Source organism: Natator depressus, chromosome 20 (genome assembly GCF_965152275.1).
Source record: "Natator depressus isolate rNatDep1 chromosome 20, rNatDep2.hap1, whole genome shotgun sequence".
Lineage (NCBI taxonomy): Eukaryota > Metazoa > Chordata > Testudines > Cheloniidae > Natator > Natator depressus.
This window is the reverse complement of record NC_134253.1, coordinates 7,990,908-8,015,657: the sequence shown is the minus strand read 5'-3', so window position 1 is coordinate 8,015,657 and position 24,750 is coordinate 7,990,908. Positions and strand designations below refer to the sequence as shown.

Sequence of the window (24,750 nt, the reverse complement as noted above, 5' to 3'; positions counted from 1 at the left end):
TCTTTGACCCCATTTAGCCTGTGCGTGCTGAGCTCAGCCAGCAGGGGGTGCTAGTCATGTTGTTCTTTGTCCCATGGAGCCTCCCTCAAGATGCCAGCCCCAGAGCCCACCAACCCCCCTTTCTAATCTGTCTCTGCCAGCCCAGACTCCCTTCCCCCCAGACCCACCCCTGACCCTGGGGGTCTGCCCAGGCTCTCCCTCCTAGAGGGCAGATCTGCTGGCACTAGGGCACCTCCCCCTGGGGGAGCATTACCAAGGGAACACCCAGTGCCAGAGAACCTGGTTCTAGCTTCCGCTCTGCCCCAGGAGGTGCTGCAGGGCCCTGGTGTTGGCAGCAGATCATTCAGGGCCCCATTGTGCCAGGCCCTACACAGCCCTCTCTCCGGCCCCAGTGAGAGACAGCCTCTGGCCCCGAGAGCTCACAGCACAAATAGCCAAGACAGAATTGTTATCCTCATTGTACAGAAGGGAAACTGAGGCACAGAGCAAGGCAGTGACTTGCCTAAGATCATCCAGGGAGTCAGTGGCAGAGCCTGGACTAGAATCCAGGTATCCTGAGTCCCCACCCAGCTTGTGAACCACTGGCCTGCCCTCTCTCTTGCAGCCACCCTAGGCAGGTGACCCCTTTGGAGGGGACCACATGTCTGCCAGGGGGACCGGTGCTGGGAGGGGTGGATAACAGTGGGGTGAGAACCAGGGGAGATTCTCAGCAGGATCAGGCAGTACCTCACTGTATTCCCCAGGTGGGACCTGCTGTTCGTGGCACCATCCCCCTCTCGTGGCACCGCAGGGCCATGTCTGCCCAGGTAGGAGAAGCACAGGGTCAAGATGCTGGGGGAAACCAGAGTGGGCAGAAATCCTGGGTAGGGCACCAGGGTGTGAGGGCACAGGATGGGGATGGGAATGGGGGCAGTGGGATATGGAGGTATCGGGTTAGGTGGAGGCAACAGGAGGCAGAGTCATGGGAGAGGGGGTTAGGTGGACAGTGGAGTGCAGTGTCAGAGTGGGGTGGGGGCTGGGGCAGGTCATTGTGGCTGGAGGGGCAGGGACACAGGGCGGGGAGGAAGGGTCGCAGGGTGGGGAGGGGGCACAGGACAGGGGCACAGGGGCTGAGGGGCAGGGTCACAGGGCTGGGGGCAGGGTGGGGAGGGAGAACAGGACAGGGGCTGAGGGGCAGGGTGGGGAGTGGACTGTGTTCCCCAGCCCTGATGCCCGGGAGCCCACCCCCCCACCCCCCAGCCTTGCTCCCCTGACCCCACTGTTCTCTGTGTCCCTCCCCAGCTGCTAAAGAGGAGCTGGCCAAAGCCAGAGCCATCCAGGCACCTCCCCAGGTGTATGACCCCCTCCAGGCTCCCTCAAGGTGTGACCCCAACCTGGGCACCTCCCATGTTGTGAATCTGCTCAGAACTCTCTCAGGTGTGTGCCCCCGCAAGGCTCCTGGGCACCATGCTGGGGCAGCCATCCCTCTGCCCCTCAGAGCTCTCTGCCTCCCTGGCCTCCTCCCCACTCCCACCCCCCTATGGGGATTTCCCTTGTAGACAGCCAGCATTCCCAAGCCCCTGGCCTGTTCTCTGGGGCCAGGATTCCCAGGGCTCCCCCCCACCCGTCGTGCTGGGAAATAGTGCCAGGGCCCCACTCTGAGCCGCGTTAATCTCCTGACATCCCAGGGCCTCAGAGGGATTCATTTCCAGCTGCTACCCTGGCTGCCAGCTAACCCCACAGCCAGAACAAACCAGGTGGGGCCCAATTCCCAGCCAGGCTGGTGGAGGAAGGAGAAACACCCACACATTCCTGACCCCACCCACCCTCGCTGTCCTCCAACACCTGGAAGAGTCGCTCCTGTGACCTTCACCCCCACCCCCCACCGCAATGCCCCCCATTCTCCCCCCCACAATGCCACCCCCATCCACCACCACCCCCGCAATGCCAGTCTGCAGCCCTTCCCCCTTTCACACTCCCGGGACCAAAGGCAGAGATTTGTCTGAAGAAGCAAAGCTGGGAATAGAACCCAGGAGTCCTGACACCCAGCCCTTACCACTGGACACCCCTCTCCCTCCCCACACACACACACTCCCCTTCCAGAGCTGGGGCTAGAACCCAGGAGTCCTGGCTTCCAGGCCCACCCCCACTAGACCCCACTCCCCTCCTCACAGGACAATGTCACTCTGCCATGGCTGGGATGGCATGGAGCATGCATGGGCAGGGGTGGAGGCCCAGCTGTTCTCAGTGGTGCTGTTTGTAGCTTCAGGCTGGCCTTTGGGGGTACCAGCCATCAGCCCCTGCCCCTTCAGACAGGGAGTAGGGCAGCGTTTTGGTCCTGATTCTGCTGGCTGCTGCCCTGCCCTGTCATGGACTACTCCTCTCCTCTTCCCTCCTCCCCTGTTGCTCCCCTCGCCCCCTAGGGCAGCAGCTCCCACAGCCTCTCTCCCCAGGGCACGGCCAGTTCTCCCCAGCTGAGGGGGAGGCAGGGGTGGGCCGGGGGCTGCCATGCTGCTGAGGGGGTGCCCTGAGTGCCACGGGAGGAGAGAGTTTTCCCTGCTCATCCAGAGCCAGGCCAGGGGCTGGGAGCAGCTGGCTCCGAGGAGTGGGGGCCTGGTGCCACCATGGTCCCCTCAGCTCTTGGACCCGGTGCTGGAACCAAGCAGGGAATCCAGGGCTAGTTCTCAGCAGGGGCCTGATGTTGCCTCACTCTCCCAAGAAGCCCCTGCGGTGCCAGATCCAAGAGATGGGCCTGGCGCTGTGGCAGAGCTGGGGGTGCTGGTTCTGAGGGTGGGACCTGGCCCTGGCGTGGGGGGTGGCACTGGTTCTGACTGGAGAGGCTAGTCTTCTGGAGGGGTGGGAGGGCTGGGTCTGGTTGTGGGGCTGGGTCAGAGTGTGGGGTTGGGGTCTGTACTGGGTCAGGGTGTGGGTCTGGTTGTGGGGCTGGGTCAGAGTGTGGGGCTGGGGTCTGTACTGGGTCAGGGTGTGGGGCTGGTTGTGGGGCTGGGTCAGAGTGTGGGGCTGGGATCTGTACTGGGTCAGGGTGTAGGGCTGGTTGTGGGGCTGGGTCAGAGTGTGGGGCTGGGGTCTGTACTGGGTCAGGGTGTGGGGCTGGTTGTGGGGCTGGGTCAGAGTGTGGGGCTGGGGTCTGTACTGGGTCAGGGTGTGGGGCTGGTTGTGGGGCTGGGTCAGAGTGTGGGGCTGGGGTCTGTACTGGGTCAGGGTGTGGGGCTGGTTGTGGGGCTGGGTCAGAGTGTGGGGCTGGGGTCTGTACTGGGTCAGGGTGTAGGGCTGGTTGTGGAGCTGGGTCAGAGTGGGAGGGACTTCGTGCTGGTTCTACACAAAGTGGGAGGCTGGTGCCAGTTCTGGATGGGGCAGGGGGTTTGGTGCCCCTGTGGTCTGGGGTCGCAGACCCCGGCCAGCTGCCCCAGCAGCTGGCTCGCACGTGCGCACACACTGCCCCCGCCCCGCCTCCCACGCGCACTCACGCATGCTAACGAAGCACGCGGGTGGCTTTTTTGAGACAATTATCCGGGATAATCTTTATGCAGATTATGGGGATCTGATGGACGAGCAGATTGGATGCCTGTTTATTAAAATATGGATTTGGATCTGGGTGGGCAGATCAAGGCAGCGGGGGAGGGAAGGCTGGGGGGCGGCACTGGGCCGTCCGGGGGAGGGGAGCAGGAGTGCTCTATAAATCGCTAATGCCGACGGGCACCTGGGGCTGTTGTGGCGGGCACAGGCAGGGGCAGGGCACGGCACCGAGGAGGGCTTTCTGGACACTCACCTTGCAGGAGAGAAGCGGCCGTGGGGCAAGAAGCTGTCAGTGCAGAGTCTGGGGCACTGGTTGGCAGCAGCGCTAGGCTCAGGATGACCACGTTAGAAGCCAAAGCCGAGGAGGAGGAGAAAAAGGAGCCATCACCGGCCTCCAACTCATCCAGCGGGGTGAGTGAGGGACCATCCCTACTCCCCAGGGGGTCATGGCATGGACGCTAGCCTCCCTGGGGGGCTTTAGGGGGCACCCAAACCCCCCTCCCACTGAGGGTTCTGGGCAGTCCAGCACCCCGTCCCTCTGGGGGGCTCCAGGGGTCTCAAGCACCCCCTTGGCCTGGGGGTCCAGGGACGAGATTGGTCAGCAGAGGGGGCTCCCACGGTTCGGATCTGACCAGGCAGGCTCAGAGGGGAGCCATGGGGGCGGTTGAGGTCCAGGAGAAGGACCTGGCTGGAGATGAGCGGAAAGGGTTGGAGAGGAGGATTGTTGGAGAGCATTGAGAGATTAACAAGGAGAAAATGTGTGTACTGTATGGGGCATATTGCCGCGCCATGCCCAGCTATGGTGGCCCCATGCCCATCTCTGCCTGCGCTATGCCCATCTGTGCTGTTACCCTCACACTCCAGGGCCCCCCCATCTTTACCCTTCTGTGGACTCAAGGTATAACCCAGTTCATTTAGGCACCCCCATCCTTTCCCCATTCCTAGAGCTCCAGTGAAAGGCACCTACCCTTACCCTGTTCCTAGGGCTCAGGGCATAATCTTCTGCAGGTTTGTGGGGCCTTACACAGTAATATCCTCCTTACCCTCTAGGTATTAACAGTCACCAGAACAGAATACACACACTGTGCATACAATGCCCATCACTCCCACTAAGGGAGATGAACTTTCCCTGCTGGCCAGTGGGGATCAGATCGTCCTGGGACTCCAGCTTCTGCCTGGTGTGGTTGGCAGAGTTTTGAGGTCTGGCAGCCCTGGTCTTGGGCTGGAGCTGGTTCCCAAGAACTTCCGTTTGGACCCCAGTTTATATAGTGAAACTTGAGTCCTGCTTAGCTCTACCTGAGCCAATCACTTTACTGAAGTATTACAAAATAATTCTCTGACCCAGCCGAACATAGTGTGAAACAATTCTTTACCCACTTGAACCCCACCACCTTATTTGATGTACACCTTGTGAAATTAGTTATGTAACTGACAGAAACAAGCAAAGAATGGGACAGAAACCAGACTGGAGAAGTGGGGACCAGCAAGGCAAAACAATAAAGTAGCGATTTCGCACCCACACTGCTGATAAGTGATTCCTTGCCAGACAGGGTGCTATCAAACAAAGTTTTCTTTAACCCCCTCAAGATCAGTTTCTTTTGCCTGGTGATGGTGGGCACTAGTGGGTGGGTGAGATTCTGTGGCCTGCGTTGTGCAGGAGTCGGACTAGATGATCATAATGGTCCCTTCTGACCTTGATATCTATGAATCTAGTAGGACAGAATCGCCTTCTTAACAGCCCAGTACTACACTGTTTTGATATAATTTAGCTGGAATGTGAGGATGGGACTTTCTGCTTCTTGGCTGCTGGCTGCAGCTGTCTTCATATGGCTGCAGAAAAAAGGCCTGCGACATTACAGTGCTGGCTCTTTGCCCACCTCCAGACACTCCAGGCCCAGCTATTCCGGCCCCATGCCCACCTCCATCCTCACCATGTCCAAGCTGCTCCATGATGCACTATGGCAGCCCATTATGCCCACAACCCCACACCTGATTTTTGGCTGGTTTGAGGGTGGGGAATGGGACACGGAGCCTTTCCCTTCTAGTGGGTGCCTGGAACCCATCACTATCTTAAACCATGTGACTCCTCACCAACCACTCAGCATCCAGCCCCTCCTGCCAGGGCCCTAAAGCCAGGATCCCATTGGCCAAGGTCAAGGCACCTTGTCCATTTTCCACTGGAGGATGCTGACTGAGATCAAGCCCCCATTATGCCGGGCACTGCCCAGACCCCAGTCGAGATCAGGCCCCCGTTGTGCCAGGTGCTGCCCAGACCCCAGCTGAGATCTGGCCCCCTTCTGCCAGGTGCTCCCCAGACCCCAGCCGAGATCAGGCCCCCCTTCTGCCAGGTGCTGCCCAGACCCCAGCCGAGATCAGGCCCCCCTTCTGCCAGGTGCTGCCCAGATCCCAGCCGAGATCAGGCCCCTGTTCTGCCGGGCGCTGCCCAGACCCCAGCCGAGATCAGGCCTCCCTTCTGCCGGGCGCTGCCCAGACCCCGGCCGAGATCAGGCCCCCCTTCTGCCGGGCGCTGCCCAGACCCCGGCCGAGATCAGGCCCCCCTTCTGCCGGGCGCTGCCCAGACCCCGGCCGAGATCAGGCCCCCCTTCTGCCGGGCGCTGCCCAGACCCCGGCCGAGATCAGGCCCCCCTTCTGCCGGGCGCTGCCCAGACCCCGGCCGAGATCAGGCCCCCCCCAGCCCTTACAACCAATGGAGTAGCTGGGTGCTGAGCTCTTTCGACAATCTGTCCGTTTGAGAGTATTCTGGCAGTTTCAGGTTTCCTACCAAAGCAATTGTGGGCAGCGGGGAAGGGTGACCCCTAGGTCCTTTTCTGCAGAACTGCTGCCGAGCCATTCAGTCCCTAGTCTGTAGCGGTGCATGGGATTCTTCCATCTTAAGTGCAGGACTCTGCACTTGTCCTTGTTGAACCTCATCAGATTTCTTTTGGCCCAATCCTCTAATTTGTCTAGGTCCCTCTGTATCCTATCCCTACCCTCCAGCGTATCTACCTCTCCTCCCAGTTTAGTGTCATCTGCAAACTTGCTGAGGGTGCAATCCATGCCATCCTCCAGATCATTTATGAAGATATTGAACAAAACCGGCCCGAGGACCGACCCTTGGGGCAGTCACAACAATTCATAATAATAATTTGGCACCATCCCAACACTGATCATCAAAGATTCAAGAGAGAGTGAGTGAGGGTACTGGGACCAAACGGTTACACAGAATAGAACGCACTTTCTAGGCACTAAACTCACAGGCTAACCTATGTGCAGCGCCCAAAGTCCTCCACACTGTTTCCAATCCAGATTGGCTGAGATCCCATCTTTCTGAATGTAAACACGCTGTCCACTTACTGCCTCCTACATCTACCTCAGAGTTCATTGTCTTTGCATATAGACAAGGTACTCCCCCCCCACCCACCCCTCTTGTGTTTTCCTCTGTGCTGGTGACTTCCCTCTCTTCATTAACATGTGACTTCCTATGTAAATGGGCAGCCATCCAGTTAGCTTCCCTGCTTAATTCACATTTCAACAACAATCCACATTTCTCCCTTCTTGTCCGGAGAAAATCTTCCTTTCACCTTTGCTGGTGACTGACTGCTTGCTACGGCTTTAACTCATATTTTCAGTGTCTACACCTAACTCCTTACCTGGCAACTGTACCCACATCTCCCGACATTACTGACCAGTGGGCTACCTGCTTACAGGGACTGCCCCCAACCACCCCCCGCTCGTTGGGGAAGAAGAATATACATGCCAGGCTCATGAGACTTCTGTAACCCCCTTGTCAGTTGGCATTATGAGGTTCTTGGGTCACAGATAACAGGCGAGATGGGCCCATTGGTCTGGTCTGGGGCAGTATACTGGGATAGAGGGGCCACTGGTCTGCCGTGGGGCGCAGAGACCAGCGTAGTGGATTGAGGTGCAGTTGCTCCATGGCAGTTTATAGAATCACAGAAGATTAGGTTTGGAAGAGACCTCAGGAGGTATCTAGTCCAACCCCCTGCTCAAAGCAGGACCAACACCAACTAAATCATCCCAGCCAGGGCTTTGTCAAGCTGGGCCTTAAAAACCTCTAAGGATGGAGATTCCACCACCTCCCTAGGGAACCCATTCCAGTGCTTCACCACCCTCCTAGTGAAATAGTGTTTCCTAATATCCAACCTAGACCTCCCTCACTGCAACTTGAGACCATTGCTTCTTGTTCTGTCATCTGCCACCACTTTGAACAGCCGAGCTCCATCCTCTTTGGAACCCCCCTTCAGGTAGTTGAAGGCTGATATCAAATCCCTCCTCACTCTTCTCTTCTGCAGATTAAATAACCCCAGTTCCCTCTGCCTCTCCTCATAAGTCATGTGACCCAGTCCCCTAATCATTTTTGTTGCCCTCTGACTCTCTCCAATTTGACCACATCCTTTCTGTAGTGGGGGGCCCAAAACTGGACACAGTACTCCAGATGTGGCCTCACCAGTGCCGAACAGAGGGGAATAATCACATCCCTCTATCTGCTGGCAATGCTCCTACTAATACAGTCCAATATGCCATTGGCCTTCTTGGCAACAATGGCACACTGTTGACTCATATCCAGCTTCTCGTCCACTGTAATCCCCAGGTCCTTTTCTGCAGAACTGCCATTAGCCAGTCGGTCCCCAGCCTGTAGTGGTGCATGGGATTCTCCCGTCCAAAGTGCAAGACTCTGCACTTGTCCTTGTTGAACCTCATCAGATTTATTTTGGCCCAATCCTACAATTGGTCTAGGTCATTCTGGACCCTCTCCCCCCAGCTTAGTGTCATCCACAAACTTGCTGAGGGTGCAATCCATCCCATCATCCAGATCATTAATGAAGGTGTTGAACAAAACAGGCCCAAGGACCGACCCCTGGGGCACTCCACTTGACATGTCCCTAGACATCGAGCCATTGATCACTACCCATTAAGCCCAATGATCTAGCCAGCTTTCTATCCACCTCATAGTCCGTTCATCCAATCCATACTTTTTTAACTTGCTGGCAAGAATACTGTGGAGACCATATCAAAAACTTTGCTGAAGTCAAGGTATATCACACCCACCACTTTCCCCATATCCACAGAGCCGGTTATCTCACCATAGAAGGCAATCAGGTTGGTCAGGCATGACTTGTCCTTGGTGAATCCATGTTGACTGTTCCTGATCACCTTCCTCTTATCCAAGTGCTTTAAAGTGGATTCCTTGAGGACCTGCTCCATGATTTTTCCAGGGACTGAGGTGAGGCTGACTGGTCTATAGTTCCCCAGATTCTCCTTCTTCCCTTTTTTATAGATGGGCACTGTGTTTGCCTTTTTCCAATCATCCGGGACCTCCCCCGATCACCACGAGTTTTCAAAGATAATGGCCAATGGCTCTGCAATCACATCAGCCAACTCCCTCAGCATCCTCGGATGCATTGCATCCAGCCCCATGGACTTGTGCATGTCCAGCTTTTCTAAAAAGTCCTTAAACTGTTCTTTCGCCACTGAGGGCTGCTCACCTCCTCCCCATACTATGCTGCCCAGTGCAGCAGTCTGGGAGCTGACCTTGTCTGTGAAGACCAAGGCAAAAAAAGCATTGAGTTCCTCAGGTTATCCCACTCATCTGTCACTAGGTTGCCTCCCCCGTTCAGTAAGGGTCCCACACTTTCCCTGACCTTCTTCTTGTTGCTAACATACCTGTAGAAACCCTTCCTGTTACCCTTCACATCCCTTGCTAGCTGCAACTCCAATTGTGCCTTGGCCTTCCTGATTACACCCCTGCATGCTTGAGCAATATTTTTATATTCCTCCCTGGTCATCTGTCCAAGTTTCCACTTCTTGTAAACTTCCTTTTTGTGTTTAAGCTCACTGAAGATTTCTCTGTTAAGACAAGCTGGTCGCCTGCCATATTTACTATTTTTTCTGCACATCGGGATGGTTTGTTCCTGCGCCCCCAGTGAGGCTTCTTTAAAATAGTCTGGACTTCTTTCCCCCTCATATTAGCCTCCCAGGGGATCCTGCCCATCAGTTCCCTGAGAGAGTCAAGGCTGCTTTTCTGAAGTCCAGGGTCTGTATTCTGCTGCTCTCCTTTCTTCCTTTTATCAGGATCCTGAACTCAACCATCTCATGGTCACTGATGCCCAGGTTGCTACCCACTTCTGCTTTCCCTACCAATTCTACCCTGTATGTGAGCAGCAGGTCAAGAGAAGCACAGCCCCTAGTTGGTTCCTCCAGCACTTGCACCAGGAAGTTGTCCTCAACACTCTCCAAAAACTTCCTGGATTGCCTGTTGTTATGAGCTGGTCTGTTACGATTGGCACATTGGTCTTGTTGGGCATCTCAGCCCATCCAGGATATCTGACCTGCCCTCCTGTCAGATCCCGGTAGGGGCTGCAGCTAGTGCCTGGTAGGTTATAATACAAGTGTCACAGGGGATGGAGCACAACTGGGGGGTCCCCAGGGGCTGTTGATCTGAGCCCTCCACACAGGGCAATTTGCATACAGGCCCCACCACCTCGCAGGGCTGAGAGCACAAGGGACAGGATGGTGTAGGGCACTGACCCCTGTGGGGTAAAAGGCCTGAGGCCAGGGGTCCATGGGGCTGACAGGGCAGCCCAAGGACTCAGGGCAGGCCCTAGAGGGGCAGAAGGGTCTAATGGTCAGTGCACTCACCTGGCTGCCACGGATTCCTGGAGATGTGGCACTCGACTCCTGTCTGGGGCCAAGCCGTTCCAACATGAGGGAAAGGATGATGCAGGGCGGAGGGTGGCACTGTGCTTCTGGTCCCCAGCCTGTGCTCAGGGCAGTGCCATGTGTATTGGCATATTGTTTAGTAGCCAGCATCGGGCATGGTGGGACCGGGGGGAGCGAGCATGGGGCAGGGTTTTGCTCCCAGGCTGCCCAATTCCCCCATTTCTCTCCTTCCTACCTCTCAACTGATCTGCCCTGGCACTCTGCGCTCTCTGTCTCCAGTCTGCGTCTGTCATTCACTTTCCTACGGGGCAGTGCCCATGGGTCCCTCAGTGTCACGCAGTCACCGTGTGAGTGCTCCAGCATCAGAGCTCGGGGGAGCTGAGCACCACGGCTGATGGTGGGGTGGGGGAGTGAGCGGCTGGGAGACATGTGTAGCTGCTGGCGTGGCTCCGTGCCAGCTCCTCAGGGTGCGCCACCCAGCTCTCAGCCCCCCAGGGGCACAGATCAGCCATGGGTTGTGGCAGGAGGCAAATCCCTAGTGATCAAAGAGGGGGAGCTCACAGCCACCTGGCAGCCCACTGCTGAGTCTCGCTCCAGGTGGGTCCTGGCTCTAGCCCCACTGGGACACTCCTCCATGGTGGGAGTGAAGCTGCCTGCCTGTGGCAGGGACGTGGGAGCACGTCACCCCAAGGACATTATCAAACACCAGGCAAGCTGGCACTGCCCAGCCTGCTGCCAAGGTCACCAGGGCCTGGATCACATGGGGATCTCTCCCACTACAGGGAGATCTGGCCCTATCTGGCCCCCCGGCCAGGGCTCCCTGGCTCCTGTGCTCCTGCCCTGAGCCCACGGGACTGGCATTCCCCTGGCAACGCCACCAAGTGTAATGCAGATAAGCCCGGAAGTCAGGGTGAATCAGCTGTGACCCCAGTGCCCAGGCTGAGCAGGGACTGGTACCCCTCCTGGCAGGGGATGGGTGGATGGGGGGAGCTGTGTTGGCACGTTCCATAGGGGATCTGAATTCAGGAGCCCTTTGTCTGAGTCACTTCAAACTGCAGAGAAATCATCCTGCTCCGACCTGCCCAGTGTGAGACAAATATCTCGGCCCGGGCCCCCGCTGGTGTAAACCAGCCTCGCTGCAGTGGAGTCAGTGGAGCCAGATCCACAGTTGGTATAAATCGGTTTCATTCCGCTGATTTCTTTGGGGGAGATCGACACAGATGGAGCGACGCCAATTTACATCAGTTGTGGATTTTGGCCCCATTGTCTTTAGAGGGAGTCCAAGCTCAGGTGTCTGGTGCAAACATCACTGCATAACTCAGGGCAGGGCTTCCCATGCTCACTCTTTAACGCCTTTCACACTCCAGCCGCTGGACCGGCATGGGGCCATAATCCCTCAATTCCCTGGCCTGTGCAGCGCGGCACCTCCCAGGCCCCGGGGCTGATCCCTCCCGGTGGCTCTGTCCCCGCAGTTCATCCCGCCGCGTCCTGCCTGGGGACGGGACCTTGCTTCCTGTGCCACCTGCTGACTGCTCTGGCCATTCACTGCTCCCCACAGGCCACCTCCCCTCTGGTCCATAGGCCCCGGGCCCCCTCACGCCTTGGCTGGGCCTTGAACACCTGGTGCCCAGCCTGAGCATGGCCGGGGGGGCTGGGCCTTCTGGGGAGCCCCAGCCTGACCTGGCTTTACTGTCTCCTGCCTGCCCAGGACATCCCTGCTCTCACCTCCCTCCCCCTCACCTCTGGGCTGCTGGTCAGTGTGGGCAGAGACACCATCTATCTCTGCCCTGCCCCCTCCTTCCCCACACCCGGGGTCCCTGGAAGGCTCAGAGATCGAGGATGGGGAATTTCCCCAGATTTGGGGTGCTTCCCTGAAAGGCCAGAGCCTTGAGGTCCCAATGGGACTGAGGCTCCCCCTAGTGGAGCTGGGGCTCTCCCCATGGGACTGGGGCTCTCTTCTAAGATTTCCAGGAGCTCCTGTTTCTGACTAGACCCAGGGCAGAGACTGTGTATTGTTTGCCCCCATCCATCCGGTCACACCATCCCTCATCCCCAAACTCCCTGGAGGAGGAAGGAGCTAGTCCACAGCGAACCCCTCTCCCAACCCCAATAGACTGGGAGGGGGGGCAGAGATGACCTCTCCTGACCCCTGTCCCTTCCCCGCTTGCAGCCTGTTGCTTGGCCCGTTCTGTTCCTGAGGCCCAGAGAGCAAGGACAGGAAAATCTTGCAGGGTAAATCCTTGCTGGTGTGGTGCAGGGGGTCAGACCCTGGTGCCATCTAATGCCACGACACAGACACCTGGTGCAGCCGGGCGACCCTCCAGCCACGGCACAGCCCCACTCCCCAGTGCAGCCCAGGGCAGGTGCCACACACTCGCTCTGGAGCAGGGTGGTGGGTGTCACTGGCTCATGTGCCAACCCCCGTGGGGCGCTGGAGACTTCCCAGGGCACTTTGCACCAAGGTGGGGGGGGGAGGTTGTGGCAGAAGCAGCAGCACGGACAGGGTGAGGTGGGCACCAGGACAGCTTCACCGCGGGCACGGCTTGTAACAGAGCGCTGACTTTGCCTGGGTGCAGTAGGAGGCGCCTGGGCCCCGATCCTCAAAGGGACTTAGATGCTTCATTCAATTCAAAGGGATTTAGGTGCCTAATTGAAATCAATGGGAGTTAGGTGCCTAAGTCCCGTTAAGGAGCTGGGCCCTTGTGCTTTTTGTGTTTTGAGAAATATGCAAATAGATCACTGGGCTGGAGATTTCCCACCGATGGCAAACTCTGCCGTCGTGTGGTGGGCCAGTGTCCATCTGGGAATCTGGGATAGAGCAGTTTGGTCCAGTGGATAGAGCAGTTTACTGGGACTCAGTGACTTGACCACTAGCCTCCTGGGTAACCCTGGGCAAGACATGCCACTGCTCTGTGCCTTGGTTTCCCCATCTGTAAAATAGGGATAATGCTGCTGCCCTCCTTTGTAAAGTGCTTTCAGAGCTATGGCTGACAAGAGCTCAGTCATATTACTGTAGATCAGATCCATCAGCTAGGCTACACAACCACCTCTCCCCTGCAGGCCAGCACAGCAGGATTATTTGCATTTGTAATGTACAAAATCAGTTCAGCCCTTATTAAATGGGTTAAAAAATCCCTGATCATTCTCAACAAGTAATTGCAAATGGGGCCTGGTGTTTCTAGTGGTGGGGCTGTGATCTCAGCCCAGTGATAGTCAATGTCTCTCTCTGGGAGCTGGAAGAAAATGTAAGATCCTGGCTAATACCGTTTGTCGCTGACCCACACGCTGCAGAGCGGGGATACTGCCGAGGCGAAGTCAGTTATACTGAGCGCGCTGGGTCGCTTGGTAAGCTTGGCTTGTGAACGACACGCGTTTAATACAGCCAAATGCAAGGTCATGCATCTAGGAGCAGGGAATGCAGGTCACAATTAAAGGCTAGGGATGTGCAGACAGGGACTTAGGGGTCATGGTGAGAACCAGCTGACTAGGAGCTGGGGCTAAGAGGGCTAATGCCATCCTGCTGTGGAGGATCTGGGGAATCTCAGTAGCAGCGGGGTAGGGGGGTTACCTCTGTATATAGCGCTGGGACCATCACTGGATACTGAGGGCAAGGCTGCTGCAGCTGCGCTGAGGCACTGCTTTAACGAAGACGCTGACCTAGAGAGAGCTCTCCTGCCGGCAGAGTTAATCCACCTCCCCGAGTGGCCAGGAGAAGTCCTCCCACCGACATAGCAGCGGCTACACGGGACTTAGCTCGGTGATTTTTACACCCCTGAGTGACGCAGGTATCCCGATATAGGTCTGCAAGGTAGACCTGGCCTGAAGGAGGGTGACGAATTGGCACGGGCTCAGACTAGAGATTCAAGGTCTGGGAAGCCTGCCCTGGCACAGGGGACTAACGGAGCTCAGTCCATTCCATTTCTCCAAGAGATGGCTCGGAGGTGACCAGACCCCGGGCTACACACACCTCCAGGGAGAGGCGCTTTCCGGCAGCCCAGGGCCCTTCAATCCAGCAGAAAAGGGCAGAACAGGATTCAATGGCTGGAAGCTGAAGCAAGACAAATTCAGGACTAACAGGCCATGGTGCCAGGAAACAACCAGGGGAGCAACTGGCCCAGGGATGTGGCGGATTCTCCTTCCCTCAGAGGAGACTGGGTATCATTTGCAAAAATTGGCTCCAGCTCAAGAGGAAGCTCTGGGCATGGTGCAGCGATCACTGGGCAAGGCTCTCTGGCCTGTGGGATGCGGAAGGAAGATGAATACGGACCCTTCTGGCCCGGCTAGATAGGGAGACGAAGAAAGCAAAACCTCCGCAAATGCTGCTTGGTCCTTTCCTCCATCAGCTGTTGCCAGTTCACCTGGCTTTGTCACGAGTCTCGGGATATTTGGTGCTTCTCTGAAATCCCCAGCTCCAGGGGGCCCATGAGTCCATCAAAGGCTCCGCTTTCATTCAAAAAATTGTACAGGCAGTTTCGAGCTGTCAGTGCTTGCAAATTAGCCTAAAAGCTCAAAACCTGGGGGGGTGGGATAGCTCAGTGGTTTGAGCATTGGCCTGCTAAACCCAGGGTTGTGAGTTCAATCCTTGATGGGGCTGTTAAGTTGATCTGGGGCAAAAAATGGGGATTGGTCCTGCTTTGAACAGGGGGTTGGACTAGATGATCTCCTGAGGTCCCTTCCAACCCTGATATTCTGTGATTCTGTGAAAGAAACCAGAACCCACCAGTGAGTCCTCTGAGAAACCTTGTGACTCCCAATTGCCCTAGATTCCAAGGCCAGAAGGAACCATTGTGACCATCTAGTCTGATCCCCCATATAGCACAAGCCCTAGGACTCGCCTACATTAATTCCTGCGTGAACTAGAGCAGGTGCTGGGAGAATCTCACTCAAACTATTAACAAATGGTGCCTTGTTCCGTGTCTCAATTTGTCTCGCTTCAACTCCCTGCCGGTTCTGCGTGCCTGTGGCTGGCCAGGACTGCGTCAGTCTGTAGCGGTGGGCGAGGACAGCCGGACAACTAAAATCCCAGCATTACAACGCACACCCACTTAACAACACCCAAACCAAACCCTGAGGGGTCTCCAGCTCCATGGCTACGTTGCCAAAGAGAATGATGGTGTTGGGAAATGCAGAGCACCAAACACAAATGCAACATTTCGTTGCAGCATCTACACACCAATAGCCCCTAGAGTGTATGCTCAAGAACAATAACAAGCCAAAGCAGCAGATACTTTCACAGAGTTTGAGGCCAGAAGGGATGATCAGATCAGCTACTCTGGCCTCCTGGATACAACAGGCCACCAGCCCCCTGAGCCCAACCTCTCCAGTTCAACTAAAGCGTTTCAGCCCTCAGGAGACTAAGCTGCTGTGTGCCCCAGGCAGAGAACAGGAGGGGCCAGGGTGCCACCAATGCCCAGGTCCCCTGCAACAGATGATGAGAGAGAAGCTGGAGGACAAGTCCCCTAAAGGTTCAGAGACACACACACACGCCCATTAGCTTTAGGAGCACATGCCTTGCGATTGTTTCAGCAGCACACTGAAAGTATCATAGCACCCGCTCCCCCTCCCCGGCAAGCTTTGAACTCACACCTGTGAACACCACTGCACAAACCCTCCAAGCACGTGAGCAAAAGGAGCAACTCCATTAGGCTGGCAGCAGCAGCCGGCGATTATACCCTCTATGGCATTTTATCCTCTCCCAGCTGGGGTGCAAACTTACCCTGGGAAGCTTCTCCAGCAGAGAGGCAGTGAATGGGCCTGCTCCTTAGCAGAGGGGCTCCATGGGGATGGGCAGGCTGATGCCGGCTGGGAGGCGGCCCAGACCCATGGAGGGATTGGGGTGGGGGGGGCTTTGTAGATGACTGGAGGGTTCTGTGCCCAAGGGGCAGCATGGGAGCAAGCGGCAGAGGGGCATGCAATGGAGGCGGCCATTGGCAGAGCAAAGGCAGGGCTGACGAGACGTGATCGGAGCAAAGAGGAAGAGCCTGGGAGGGAAGGACAAGGAGAATTGGGCACCAACCAGCTAGTGGAGATCGTAACCCCATCCTCGGACCCACACGACAGAGGGTTGTGTTGGGGCAGCACAGCAGGGAGCCCTGGGTGGGGGGGCGAACAAGGGATCGCAGCGCCACTCAGGATTGCTGGGGAGGGTGGGTGGCACAGTTGGAGTGAGTGATGTTGCAACTGGCAGCACAAGGGGTGGCAGGGCTGGCTGTGGAGAGAGGACATGGGCCAAAGGCTGCAGTGCCAGGGGATGAGGTGGGCAGCAGGACCAGGGGGAGGCCATTGGCAGCAACAGCCGCACTAGCTGGCCTTGGGGGGGCAGGGAGGCCAAGATTCAAGCAGGCAGGAGGAGGCTGCCCTCACCTCGCCGGGCCTGGCAGCTGCTCCCTGCCTCGCCCAATCCTGGGTGCCCATTGCTGGCACCCCAGAGGCCCCTCAGCCAGCGCTACCCACTTGGAGTCAAGCTCTTCCCCTTCATTTGGGGGCTGAACCCCCTTTACAGAGCTCTCCTGCTCTGGCCTCGATGCTCTGTTGGTCCACTGCAGTGAGGGTCCCCCAGAAATCCCAGCATGGGGCAGGGCCCTGATCCCAGCAGGCGGGGACCTGGGGGAAGCCCCTTGAATAGCCTGTGGGCACGGCCATAGACGCCTGGCTCCGTGTGACCTGCTGGGCCCAAGCCACGGTTCGGTGCGAAGCCCTGTCCCTTATCACCAGCCGAGGGTGAACAGTGCCATAGGGCAGGGGCGCTGGCTGGGCAGAGGCTGGATTAGCAGTCCATTAACACCAACAAGTGCCTGGAAACTAACTAAAATTAGCTAAAATGTTGCAGCGGGGGGGGGGGGGGTAGGAGGGGCTGTGCCCGGCTGGGGCCTTCGCTCTGTGCCCAGGGGAAGGGAACAGAACCTGTTTGCTTTGCCCCGGGAGACAGGGGCGTGGGGGTGCTGGGCAGAGGCGGTGCTCTGGGGTGGGATGGGGTATGCCCTACCTACAGCCACTGTCCAGCCTCTGAGATGGGGTCTGGAAGGCTGTGGCCCCCCAACACTGGGCAGGCTGGGGGTCTCTCAGCTGGGTTTGCTCAGGCGCAGATTGCTCTGATGGCTTTAGGTTCAGACTGTTGTTTGGAGGGGCCTTGGTCCAGGCAAGGGGGGGAGGTTGGAGGGTGGAGGATGAGGCCCTGGTGGGAGGTGGCCTGGGGAGGGTCTGAAGCCTTACAGGGGTTGTATCCTTGCTGGGGTGGGGGAGCTGCTGCTGGGATGGGGCTGAGCCTCCATCTCAGGCTGTGGGGTAGGTCCCTGCTGGAGTCCCTTGTGGGCCTGTGAACGCCCCCTAGTGGTGGTGACGGTGCCTGAGCTCTGCAGAGGGGCTGAATGTTGGGGCCTGGGGCTCCAGGGGGTGCTGTACAGGAGACATTCGGGGGGCTGCCTGTGTCCGGGGGGAGGGTCTCACAGCAGGAAGGCTGGGGGCAGTGTGTCACTGGGGCGCATCTCTCCCCCACACCCCATCTCACCCGCCCCCTCCTCTCCCCTCACAGTCGGGCTCCCCAGAGCAGGAAGGCTTCTTCAACCTGCTGACCCACGTGCAGGGCGGGCGCATGGACAAGCAGCGCTGCAACATCCAGATCGTACACGGCAAGAGCGGTGCTGACCCGGAGAAGCGTGAGTCCTGGTGTGGGGGGGGGAGGCAGGGGGGTCTGACGGCTCTTGGGTTTAGAACCAGAGGTCACAGCATCCGTCCCTATGCCTGCCCACTCGCCCAGCAGCAGACTTGGCTGGCCACAGTCCTGCCCCAGGGCATGGGGGTGGGAATGGGCTCAGCAAGGACTGCTCATCTCTAGGACAACATGGGTCCCTGAAGGGGGGGGGGGCCTGTGGAACTCTCTGCTCCAGGAAACTGAGGAGTCCAGCACTGGGGCTGGGTTGAAAATGGGGCTTGGAAACTTTAGCCCCAATGACAGCCCTGTGTGGTTCTGCCAAGCTGGGGCTGGGCATGCCACCCGCTGCAGGAACTGCCAGGCCCATGGGCACCATCACACAAGTGGTCAGGTGCATTCTGTGAGGTTTACAGCTCCCTCTGTAAGGGTAGGGGTGGGACCGGGGGACTGGAGAGGCATGGTCGGAGCTGTTGTGGTGGGAGGTGGGATGCAGTGTTGGAGGGCCCCATGGCCATATCCTGAAGGGGAGGGAAATAGGCCCAGCATCACGGCCCCCTCTGGGAGCTGCCTGGCCTTCCCCTCACACCTGTGTCTGCCCCACCACAGAGGACAGCCCGAGCCCCCCGCCGGAGATGGACAGTTTCCTGGATATGCTGGCGCACACACAGAGCCGGCGGATGGACGACCAGCGCGTCAGCTTCAGCTACCTCCCAGGCTTCCAGAACACTGACCGCAACGCCCCCAGCAAGCCGGCCTCCGGGCCCCCCCAGGTGAGAGCAGGGCGGCCGCGCGGCGATGGGGGGCACCATGGGCAGGCACTGGAGCTGTGCGCCCAGGCAGCTAAGCCATGGGCAGGGCAGCATGGAGGGAGGAATCAGGGCATTGCCTAGGCAAAGGGAGCAAAGCCATTGGATGTGGCAGTGCTGGGAACGCCCCTAGGGGGTGACCTATCGCACGTGTAGTCCTGAGGGCATCCAGGAGGGGGCAGTGTTTGCGTCAGAACATCGTGTGACGGAAGAGGGCAGTGACGGAGTGCAGGGCAAGGTGGGAGCAGCCCCTTGTGGGAGGCCCCACAGAACTGAACTGTGCCTTCACCACTCATGGCTAAGGCCCTCCCATCCCCCCCGCGCCCCAGGGGGCTAGCCCCTGGGCCAGGCCACGTGGAGTCAGGATGGGCCAGGTGTGGCCCAGACAAGCAAGAGAACCAGGCTCCGCTGCCCGCCAGTGCCGGGAGCCCTCCCGGGCTGAGGGAGCTAGCGGGGTGAGCAGAGCCCAAATCCCCCACCCTGAGCGCCGTCACCTGTCCTGGCCCCCTCCCTGATCCAAAGCCCGCCCAGAGGGAAGCCAGTGCACAGTGCCCATTGGCTCCACTGGGTGTCGGGCTCAGGGCCCCAGCGCCAGGGGAAAGTGGCTGGTGGCCACCACCACCCCATGCCAACTCGCTCCCCCTTCAGCCATGTCGGTGCCCCCCCACGTGGGCTGCCCCGTGTCCCCCCCGCCTTCACTCAGAACCCAACCCAGGTGACCTAGGCAGCCACTAGCAGACCACCGAAAGCGTCTGTGTGGCGTCCCAGCTGGCTCAGTCAGAGGGAGCCGGCAGCCCAGGGCTGGTCTAGGGCCGGGGGGACAAGGAAGGTTGGTGCTGCCCCAGCCATAACACCTAGAGCCAGCATAGGGCGCACAGGGCCCTTCCCCGGGGTGACAGCCTGGCCTGGGGGATGGGGCATTTCAGTCCAGCCCTGGCGCCCTCTGGTGGTGTCTGGCTGCAATGAAATGCCTCAGCAGCCGCAGGCCATCAAGATCCCTGGGGGGACAGACATTCCCTTGCAGAACCGGGGATAGAACCCAGGAGCCCTAGCTCCCCGTTGCTTCCACTGGACCCCACTCCCTTCCCAGAGCTGGGGATAGAACCCAGGAGTCCTGCCCCTCAGTACCACACACTTTCCACTCCTAAACCCTCTGGGCCAGTCTCACTTGCCTGGTCAGAGCTGAGTGAGGGGCCCAGGCTGTAGCAGCCCAGGGTGAGTCTGGCAATCCAAACATGGCATCAGTGGGGCAGGGAACCCCAATCAGGGATACACCCCCTTGGCCAGCTGGCAATTCCCCTACGCACACAGCAGAGCGGTATCTGTGGCTGGGATCCCTCCCGGTCTCTGTCTTGCTATGGCTTCTCTACCGGCCCTGTGTCTGGCTTGTGACTAATATCTGTGTCTTCCCCCATGCCAAGCATCACTTGTCCTCGTCTGGATGTGAATTAACACAACTAACTCTCTCTCTCTCTCTCTGATGTGCCCGGCTGGAGTTTCGTCTGAGTGTGTTTGGGGGGCCTCACTGGCTGTGCCTTGGGGGGGCAGGGGGTTGCTGACTGTGCCTGTCTGTGCCATGTACCCACATGAGGCTTCTCCGGGATGCACGAGCTGGCGCCGTGTCCAGGCTTAGGCCATGAGGCCACCAGGAACTGGGGTAACTGGTGGGCAACACACACAGTGGAAGTAGGGGTGCTAGCCAAGCTCTCTGGCCCTGCTGGGGGGGTGATGCTCACATACTCAGGAGGGCCAAGAACACCTCTTTGGGGCTGGGGAACAACTTGGGGTGCAGGAAGGAAGGGCTGTAAGGGGAGCAGCCCAGCGAGATGGACCAAAGCAGGGAGGCTTCAGCTCTCCTCCTCCAGCAGGAGCAGCTCCAGTCCCTGTGGCAGGGGCTGAGGGGGAGTGGGAGCTGGCCTGGGGCTCCATCTGCAGAAACCGAGGGGAGCTCTCGCCTAGCGAGTCAGCAAGTGGGGGGAAGGCCCAGTGGCTGTGATGTCCCCAGCGACAGCAATAGAGCATCCAGGGCACACCCGCTCCAGTCCTGGTGCCAGCAGGGGACGATGGACTGGGGCTGCCCCCAAACGGCCTGACCCGCATGCACTGGACCCTGGGCACCCTCGTGCTCTGCAGGGCAGCAGAAGGTGGCACAGACATGAGTGTAGGTGGGCGTGCATCCAGCAGGGGGCAGCGGCGCACAGACCCAGGAGGACAGGGGACAGGGAAGGGATGGGGGGAGTACACACATCACTGTATGTAGGAACAAAGCACCGAGGCCTTATTTACAAGACTGGGCTCTACCTGGGAAGCAGTGACTCTGAAAAAGATTTGGGGGGGTGGGGGAGGTTGGATCATCAGCTGAACATGAGCCCCCTGTGGGATGCTGTGGCCTAAAGAGCTAATGGGATGCATCAACAGGGGAATCTCGAGTAGGAGCAGAGAGGTTGTTTTATCTCTGTCTTTGGCACTGGTGCGACCGCTGCTGGAATCCTGTGTCCAGCTCTGGTGCCCACAACGGAAGGATGTTGATAAACTGGAGAGGGGGCAGAGAAGAGCCAGCAGAATGCTGAATGGATCAGAAACCTGCCTTTTAGTGATAGACTCAAGGAGCTTCATTTAGCTTCACAAAGAGAAGGTTAAGGGGTGACTTGGTCACTGTCTATAAGGCCTGGTCTACACTACACAGGTCATGTAAGGCAGCGTACGTCAGCCTAACTCAGTGTCCACCTACAGCCTTGTCCCACCGCTGTAAGTACCCCACTACACTGAGATAACAACTCCACCTCCACGAGAGGCGTGGGGCTTACGTCGGTGCAGACACTGCGCTACTTAGGGCTGTTGGCTGTCTTGTCAGTTTCACAGCGCCATGCTGCTATGAAATTGACAGGAAAGCCTGGCAGCTAGAGCCAGGCTGCGCCCCACTCCTGGGGTGGGACAAAGTCAGACTAGAAATAAGGCGTACGTTTGTAACAGGGCGGGGAAGGAACCACTGGATCACTTTCCCAGGATTCCCCAGCACTGGCCATTTTAAAATCAAGATGAGAAGTTTTTCAAACAGAAATTAATGCGGGGAAGTCCCAGGACCTGTGCGATACTGGGGTCAGGCTACAGGATCACAGTGTCCCTTCTGGCCTTAGAATCTATGAATTATAGCTGGGGGGCAGGGTGCCCTGTACATGGGGGGGCCCACATCACACGTGTGCGCACACTCCAGTGGGGGCAGATAGCAGAGGGGGGATACACACAGTGGGGGAAGGGGCCGAGTGCCAATCCAACCCCTGCCTCTGGGAAGAAGCTTCATGCACGTGTGTGCGGGAGAGCTTGGGCGAGGCCGGGGGGGGCCAGACCAGGGTCCGTCCTCGCTCCACGCACCCAATGCCATCTCTTCCTCTTTGCAGAAGTGAGTGCCCCCGTGGCGGGGAGAGGAGCCAACATGCCTGACGGCTGTGATAGCACCTGCGCCCTGCAGCACCTGCCCTGCCCACTCTGTACAACCCCAGCACCCCAATAAAGGCCCGGCTGGTTTCCTGGTGGTCTGTGTCCGTTTCGGGGTGCCCCAGGGACCCGTTGTGCACTGCGGTGGGGGATGGGGGAGGAAGTAGGGGGGCAGGGGGGAGAGGAAGGGAACTCTCACCAGGGACGTGCAGGTGGGTCGTGGCACAGGCAGTAAATGGGGCTTGTGCCCAGGAGGAGACGGACAGTGCTGGATGTGCCCGGCGAGCCAGGGGCACGGGGATCCTGGACTGGCACCGGATGTACAGGGATGGAACTGCAGGAACCAGCAGGACAGCAGGGAGATGGACACACAGGGCAGAGGGCACACAAGGCAACCTGGGAAAGTACTGGGGGTCACACACAGGGGGGGTATCAGTGCAGTGGGCTCCCTCACACATGCACACACACACGAGCTACACGCACGGGGGCACACACACATGGGGGAGATCAGTGCAGTGGGCTCTCTCACACACACCCGAGGTACATGCACAAAGGGCACACACACGCAGGGGGTATCAGTGCGATGGGCTCTCTCACACGCACCCACACACACGTAAGGTACACGCACAGGGGCCACACACACGCAGGGGGTATCAGTGCAGTGGGCTCTCTCACACGCACCCACACACATGAGGTACATGCACAAGGGGCACACACACGCAGGGGGTATCAGTGCAGGGGGCTCTTTCACATGCACACACATGCATGGGAAGTATACACACACGGGGCACATGCATGTGGGAGGTATCAGTGCAGGGGGCTCTCTCACAGATGCACACACACAAGGTATACGCACAGGAGCACACACACCCTGGGGGTATCAGTGCAGTGAGCTCTCCCACACGCGCACACACACGTGTGGTACATGGACAGGGTGTTAATGCAGGAGGATCTCACTCACGGGGTATAAAGGCAGAGGGATCACACGTGGTGAGGGGGAATAATACACAGCCACACAAACAGGGGTAGTAGCGCATGGGGACCCCACACACACATGGGTATTAAGAACATAAGAACGGCCACATTGGATCAGACCAATGGTTCATCCAGCCCAGTATCCTGTCTGCCAACAGTGGCCAACGCCAGGTGCCCCAGAGGGACTGATGTAGTAGGATCTCACACAACGTATCAGTGCACTGAGAATAACACATACGGGATGATGGGGTATTAGCGCAAGGAGATCAAATACAAATACACGCATACGGGGGGATAAGATCAGAGAGATTACACACAGACACGCACCTGGGGGTATCGGCGGGGGTCTGCTTTCTCTCACACACACACACAGAGGGTCTACACACAAGTGTGGGTATTAGCACAGGGGGATCATACACACAAGGGGGTATGAATGTGCTGAGATCACACGCTTGTGACATAAGCACAGGCGGATCACACACACGCACCCCAGCTATAAGGGCAAAGGGGTCACACACACTCAGTGACGCTTTCCCCAGGGGTACCCAGGGTTCTGAGGCACCTCGCACCCACCTGTCCTCACCATGAGGGAGCCTGGCTGGGCCTGCTCAGCTCTCTGACTCCATCAGCCTCTGGCACCCCATGCACGGCCTTCCAGGCCACCCCAGGCCTCGGTCCCCCTGTCTAGGTAGCAGCAGGTGCAGCATCCCTGTGCCAAGCCCAGCCCCGATCCCCAGAATGCTCCCAGAGCACGCAGATCTGCTGCTCCCGAGGGCCAAGCACACACTGGCTGGCAAGGCTCAGCACAGGCTGAGCACGCGGCCCTGAGACAGATACAGGGCAAACGACGCCTGGCTCACCCGAGAATAGGGATTGGAGGGACAGACAGTGAGACTGTTGGAAACAAAGGGATAAAATAACAGGCCTGCTAGCACCACAAGAGAACTGACAAGGCAGCCCCCAGTCTGCTCAGGGGTCCTCTCCTGGCGTTTTCCGCCAGTTTCTCGTGAGATCAAGCCCAGCTTTTCCTCAAAGACTGAAGGGCTCCCCGGGGTTCCTCGGTGCCCCAGATCTAGTTTCAAAAGTTCATTGTCTGACTCCTGAGCGGGAGAACCCGGCTGGGTTTGTTCTGTCCTGCGGCCCTGCAATCTATTGATTAGCATTTTGCTCAGACTGTCAACGGACACCATTGTGCACCGGACAATAGTCAGTCTGCACATGACCAGCCAGCGTGAGACAAGTGTCTCTCCCTGCTGCCTGGTGGGGCTGTGGTTCTCCTCTCAGCGACCTGCCTTGCTTGACTGAGCGAGAGACCCGACTGCTCAGTAGATGGACAGAGCACCTCACATACTGCCCATCACCACATCTGACAAGGGTTGTGATGACCAGTGTGACACAGAGCCCACCCAGGACATTCTTTGGCAGATCCGGGGGATCCCTGTACCCTGTCTGCCCCTGTGCCCTCTGCCCATTGGCTTCGAGGCCCTTGGTCTCTCTCTCTCTCTCATACATACACACACACTCTCAGGGCGTGTGAGCACAGGGGGAGCCTCACACATACACAAACACACACATGGGCTATAAGTAGGGCCCTACCAAATTCACAGCCATGAAAAACATGTCATGGACCATGAAATCTGGTCTTGCCCCATGAAATCTGCAGATTTCATGGGGGAGACCAGCATT

General features: G+C 58.2%; 1 protein-coding gene across 1 annotated transcript; it reads left to right on the top strand.

Annotated features, from left to right (window-relative positions):
• Positions 1-3,852: 3,852 nt before the first annotated feature.
• PCP2 (Purkinje cell protein 2) lies at positions 3,853-22,058 on the top strand. Its single transcript, XM_074935561.1, has 5 exons — positions 3,853-3,927; positions 16,700-16,782; positions 17,722-17,834; positions 18,455-18,618; positions 22,053-22,058. Exons 1-5 carry the CDS (start codon positions 3,853-3,855, stop codon positions 22,056-22,058), a joined length of 441 nt encoding a protein of 146 aa, XP_074791662.1.
• The last annotated feature ends 2,692 nt before the right edge of the window (positions 22,059-24,750 follow it).

Coding starts and splice junctions, on each gene's coding strand:
- PCP2 (XM_074935561.1), top strand. CDS start 3,853: ATGACCACGTTAGAAGCCAAAGCCGAGGAGGAGGAGAAAAAGGAGCCA. Junction 3,928..16,699: donor CCTCCAACTCATCCAGCGGG/GTGAGTGAGGGA, acceptor CCCCCTTTACAG/AGCTCTCCTGCTCTGGCCTC. Junction 16,783..17,721: donor CAGCATGGGGCAGGGCCCTG/ATCCCAGCAGGC, acceptor CCCTCCTCTCCC/CTCACAGTCGGGCTCCCCAG.